A 6,039-nucleotide genomic window follows, 5' to 3' on the forward strand; every position below is an offset into this window, starting at 1 on the left:
CCCCACAGCACAACTGAACAAGTGACCATCTTTGCCCCTTTGTGTCAGGGCAGAAACTAGACACTGAAGAGACTTGCAAACAGAGGAAGCCAAAATAAACAAAGAGGGAACCGCTTCAGAAATGACAGGTTTAACAGATTAAAACCCTGTAGTTAGCATTGACTAAGTATTGGAAGGGGCCTATAGACCTTGAGAAGTATAAGCTGAAACAAGGAACTATCTGAAACTGAACTGACCCCACACTGCCCTCAACAGCTCCAGAGAAATTCCTAGATATATTTTACTATTATCATTTTTTAATTTTTTTATTTTTAAGTTCTTTATTACTCCTTTAATTGTCATTTTTATAATCTACTATTACCTTGCAAAAAAAAAGACCCTATTTTAAGGCAAATTTCATATATATATTTTTTATAATTTTTGTGATTTTGTTTTGTATTTTTAATATTGTATTTTTGAGAGTCTAACCTCTACTCTAGATTTTTAATATTTGCTTTTTGGTATTTGTTACCAATTTTGTACCTTTAAGAATCTAATCTTCAGTTCCCATTTTTACTTAGGCGTGTGATTACTGGCTTGATTGCTCTCTCCCCTTTTGACTCTCCTTTTCCTCCCCAGGTCACCTCTATCTCTTCCCTCCCCCTTCTCTTCTCTACTTAACTCTGTGAATCTCTTTGGGTGTTTCGGGCTGTGGAGAACACTTAGGGAACTGATCACAGGCTAGATTGGTCTCTCTCCTTTTGACTCCCCCTCCTCTCCTCCTGGTCACCTCTGTCTCCTTCCTCCCTCTTCTCTTCTCTGTGTAACTCTGTGAATCTCTCTGAGTGTTCCAGACTGTGGAGAGCAAATAGGGAATTGATTACTGTCTAAATTGCTCTCTCTCCTTTTGATACCCCGAATGGCACCCCACCCCAGTACTCTTGCCTGGAAGATTCCATGGGCGGAGGAGCCTGGTGGGCTGCAGTCCATGGGGTAGCTAAGAGTCGGACACGACTGAGCAACTTCACTTTCACCTTTCAGTTTCATGCATTGGAAAAGGAAATGGCAACCCACTCCAGTGTTCTTGCCTGGAGAATCCCAGGGACAGGGGAGCCTGGTGGGCTGCCGTCTCTGGGGTCGCACAGAGTCAGACACGACTGAAGCAACTTAGCAGCAGCAGCAGCTTCTCCTCCTAGTCACCTCTATCTCCCTCCTCCCTCTTCTCTTCTTCATGTAACTCTGTGAACCTCTCTGGGTGTCCCCCACTATGGAGAATCTTCTCACCATTAACCTAGATGTTTTATCATCAGTGCCGTATGGATGGAGAAGTCTTGAGGCTACTGTAAGAATAAGATTGCAAGTCAGAGGCAGGAGGCTTAAATCCAAAACTTGAGAACACCAGAAAACTCCTGACTCCAGGGAACATCAATCGACAAGAGCTCATCCAAAAGCCTCCATACCTACCTGAAACCAAGCTCCAACCTAGAGCCAACAAGTTTCAGAGCGAGACATAACAAGCAAATTCTCCAACAAAGCAGGAAAATAACCCTGAGCACAAAAAAACAGGCGGCCCAAAGTCAACCAAACCCATAGACACCTCAAAACTCACTACTGGAAACTTCGCTGCACTCCAGAGAGAAGAGATCCAGCTCTACCCACCAGAACACTGACGCAAGCTTCCCTAACAAGGAAACCTTGACAAGCCACTCGTCCAACCCCACCCACAGGGAGGATCCTCCACAATAGAGAGGAACCACAGACTTCCGGCATACAGAAAGGCCACCCCAAACACAGCAATCTAAACAAGATGAAAAGGCAGAGAAATATTCAGCAGGTAAAAGAACATCATAAATGCTCAGCAAACCAAACAAAAGAGGAGGAGATGGGGGTCCACCTGAAAAAGAATTCAGAATAATGATAGTAAAGATGATCCAAAATCTCAAAAACAAAATGGAGTTACAGATAAATAGACTGGAGACAAGGATTTGAAGATGCAAGAAAAGTTTAACAAAGACCTAGAAGAAATAAAAAAGAGTCAATCAATAATGAATAATGCAATAACTGAGATCAAAAGCACTCTGGAGGAAACCAACAGAATAACTGAGGCAGAAGATAGGATAAGTGAGGTGGAAGATAGAATGGTGGAAATAAATGAAGCAGAGTGGAAAAAAAGAATTAAAAGAAATGAGGACAACCTGAGAGACCTCTGGGACAATGTTAAATGCCCCAACATTCAAATCATAGGAGTCCCAGAAGAAGACAAAAAGAAAAGGCCAAGAGAAAATACTTGAGGAGGTAATAGTTGAAAGCTTCCCTAAAATGAGGAAGGAAATAGCCATCCAAGTCCAAGAAACCCAGAGAGTCCCAAACAGGATAAAGCCAAGGTGAAACACCCCAAGACACATATTAATCAAATTAACAAAGATCAAATGCAAAGAGCAAATATTAAAAGCAGCAAGGGAAAAGCAACAAATAACACACAAGGGGATTCCCATAAGGATAACAGCTGATCTTTCAACAGAAACTCTTCAGGCTAGAAGGGAATGGCAGGACAAACTTAAAGTGATGAAAGAGAAAAACCTACAACCCAGATTACTGTACCCAGCAAGGATCACATTCAAATATGAAGGAGAAATCAAAAGCTTTACAGACAAGCAAAAGCTGAGAGATAGGGTTTTTACTAAGGTTGTTGATAAGTTAAAAGAGATCATTAGGTTGAGCCCTAATCTGACTCATGTCTTTATAGAAGGAGATTAGGATACGCAAGCACAGGAAAAAGACAACCAGCTACAAGCCAAAGAAAGAGGCCTCAGAAGAAATCAACCCTGCTGTCACCTTGATCTCAGACATCTAGACTCCAAAATTGTACGAAAATTAATTTCTGTTGTATAAGCCACCCAGTCAGTGGTGTTTTGTTGTGGTAGCCCCAAGCCCATCCACAGAGAATCCAACCTACTTATAATAGCAGACAGAGGAGTTCAAAAAGGTGTTTAGGGAAGAACGTTGCTGTTGTTAAGTCTTGACTGAGCACCTGCTGTTTTAAAACAGCACTGGCCGAGCATTTTCATACATGATCTTATGTAATCCTCGGAACACCTCAGCAGGTAAGACTTGTCACCTTATTTTAAGTGGGAAAATTCACAGGCAAAGATATTAAATGGCTGACCAATCACTCAGTTTGAAAGCAGCAAAGTCAGACAGAATAGGATTCAGACCCATGGAAACAGAGTGCAATCTCTCTCCTTCCCCAGATACCTTTCAGAGGTATCTCTTCAGTGAAGGCTAACTATAGACATACCAGGGAAATTATCTAATTACTGTGAATATCTTTTACTGCTACTTTAAATGGACCAAGCTCTATTCTGAGCATTTTACCTGCATTTAAAAAAAGTTTTTAATTGGAGTATAATTGCTTTACAATGTTGTGTTAATTTCTGCTGTATAACAGTGTGAATCAGCTCTATGTATACATATATTCCCTCCCTCTTGAGCCCCTTCATCCCACCCGCCCATTCCACCCTTCTAGGGCATCTCAGAACACCGAGCTGAGCTCCCTGTGCTGTACAACAACTTCTCACTAGCTATCTTACCTGCATTTTTCTGAGCCACTTCTCTACAATCAATTCTCTTAGAAAAAATACTGTTACATCTGTTTAGAGTTTCAGCGTGATTAAAAACTTGCCCAAAGTTGTTAAGAAGTCCATGGAAGTCCTGGACTCAAACCTATGTTCTATTTGACTCCTAGGCCCATGCTCTAAACCTCTGCTCCACTCAGCCCATCCACATCTCCACTGCAAGCCCCATCATCATAAGAACCACAGGGCACTACCCTCAGGCACTCACCTACAACCTCCAGCCAGACACTCCCCTGGGCCTTCTGAGGAGTAACCACCAGCTCACAGCGGTACTCCCCTGCATCCTCCAGCTGCACACGAGGCAGCTGCAATGAGGCATCTCCCTTCTGCAGACTCCGTAGAGACACCCAGGCTCCACGTTGGGATGTCTCCCTGTAGTTTCCGAAATACTGAAACAGTTTGGTGTAGGTTTCAGACTTTCCAGTCTTCTGAAACCACGTGATACCCATACTTTTGATGTCCAGGTGTGGAGAATCATGGATCTTGCAAAAGATAGTTACATTTTCATTCAAGAAAACCATCTGAGTCCTCCCTGCCATCTCCACTTGCAGTAAACCTGTGGCAACAAGAGGAGGTTATGGAAGACCCTTGAAAGAAACATAGTCCTGGTACTCTAAAACACAATCATGTGATTGGAAACATCTTCCCCTTTTTGGGGGTGGGGGCAGGTCTGGGGGGGGGATCCTCAGATACAAAACCCCTTAGTTCATGGCCCCTCATTAATCCATATAAAATCCTTGAACTTTGTTCTTTCCTTCCCCCAACCAACCCCACCCCAACCCCATCCATCCAGCCAATCCACCAATATCCAAAATAAAGCAGTTTCCTTTCCACCAACCTGGCCTCTTCACTGGCTTTTGAGGGACCAACAGGTGGAGCCCACTTTCGGTGACACCCATGCACTCTCAGTAAAGACTTTAGTGAAGTCAAGATACACAGGTGGAGTCTATTTCCTTTTCTTTTTAAAGGGAATTTAAGGGACTCTCAGCTAGTATGATCCATGGCCCAATTCCTTCGCCCCTGTTGAAGAGGTTTCCGTTGAGTGTTTTTTGTTTTTGGCCACCAAGGGTGGCAAGCGGGATCTTAGTTCCCTCCCAACAGAAATTGAACCCCCGCCTCCTGCAGTGCAAGTGGAGTCTCAACCACTGGACAACCAGGAAAGTCCCGGAGTAATCTCATTTCACATTTTTTATTTTTTCCCTCAGTTCTAGCAACTAGCATGATGCAAGGGATAAAGAAGTTTACAGAACACCAGAGCACAAACTTGAGGAAACACTTGTTCTCAGGCTCCTACACGAGGCGACTCTGCACAAAGCAGGGATTCAGTATGTAATTGTTCAATAAATCAATCAGCATTTTCCGAAAGCTACCTCGGGGTTATTCGCGCCCCTATATTGAAAAGCAGAGATACTACTTTGCCAACAAAGGTCCGTCTAGTCTAGGCTATGGTTTTTCCAGTGGTCATGTATGGATGTGAGAGTTGGACTGTGAAGAAAGCTGAGCGCCGAAGAATTGATGCTTTTGAACTGTGGTGTTGGAGAAGACTCTTGAGAGTCCCTTGGACTGCAAGGAGATCCAACCATCCATCCTAAGGGAGATCAGTCCTGGGTGTTCATTGGAAGGACTGATGCTGAAGCTGAAACTCCAATACTTTGGCCACCTCATGCGAAGAGTTGACTCATTGGAAAAGACTCCCATGCTGGGAGGGATTGGGGGCAGAGGAGAAGGGGACAACAGAGGATGAGATGGCTGGATGGCATCACCGACTCGATGGACATGAGTTTGACTGAACTCCGGGAGTTGGTGATGGACAGGAGGCCTGGCGTGCTGCGATTCATGGGGTCGCAAAGAATCGGACACGACTGAGCGACTGAATTGAACTAAACCCAGCCGCCTGCGATCTCACGGCCTAGCGACCGCTACCCCTCCTCCCTCCCTCCTTCTCTCCCTCATCCTACCTGCGATGAGCTGGAAGCGCTCCAGCACCAACACCGACATCAGAACGCGGAGCAGCCACACGGAGTCCCACCGCACGCGGCCAGCCGCCCTCTTCGCCATTGCAGTAGCCTAGCTTTACCGGCGGCCTCGAACTTCCTCTTTGGTCCTTCTTCTTAAGAGTGAGCAGCGCCTAAGAAGTGGGTAGAAAGTGTATTCTCTCGCGTCCAGACCGAACTATAGGCGTATTTAACTAAGGTCTCTGGGCCCCTTCTGCAGAACTCTGCGAAGTCGTCTTGGTCACTCCGTTCAAGAAGAAGGAAAAGTTTCACCGAGCGCCTGCTCAGTCGCACCTCCGCCAGCTGCGCGGGGAAATGGGCTGGGCTGGGAGCCGCGGGCCAGGGAACAGGCAATCCCCACCTCCCAGCGCGGGGTTGACGGGCGGCGAGCGGCGGGGCGGCCGAGCGGAAGCAGGGCGGGGCGGAGGGAT

At 45.5% G+C, this 6,039-nt stretch overlaps 1 protein-coding gene across 2 annotated transcripts in view; it reads right to left on the minus strand.

Moving 5' to 3' along the window:
• The window catches only part of NCR3LG1 (natural killer cell cytotoxicity receptor 3 ligand 1), a 13,528-nt gene extending 7,577 nt beyond the window's left edge, over nt 1–5,951 (minus strand). For both annotated transcript variants that reach the window (XM_010830528.1, XM_010830527.1), the window contains exons 1-2: nt 5,573–5,951; nt 3,823–4,170 (exon numbers count right to left, since the gene is read on the minus strand). In XM_010830528.1, the coding sequence (XP_010828830.1) occupies nt 3,823–4,170; nt 5,573–5,672 (448 nt within the window). In that variant the 5' untranslated portion in view covers nt 5,673–5,951. The remainder of the gene's footprint in view (nt 1–3,822; nt 4,171–5,572) is intronic.
• Nucleotides 5,952–6,039: the final 88 nt, after the last annotated feature.

Source organism: Bison bison, unplaced genomic scaffold, assembly GCF_000754665.1.
Source record: "Bison bison bison isolate TAMUID 2011002044 unplaced genomic scaffold, Bison_UMD1.0 scf7180017864518, whole genome shotgun sequence".
Taxonomy (NCBI): Eukaryota; Metazoa; Chordata; class Mammalia; order Artiodactyla; family Bovidae; genus Bison; species Bison bison.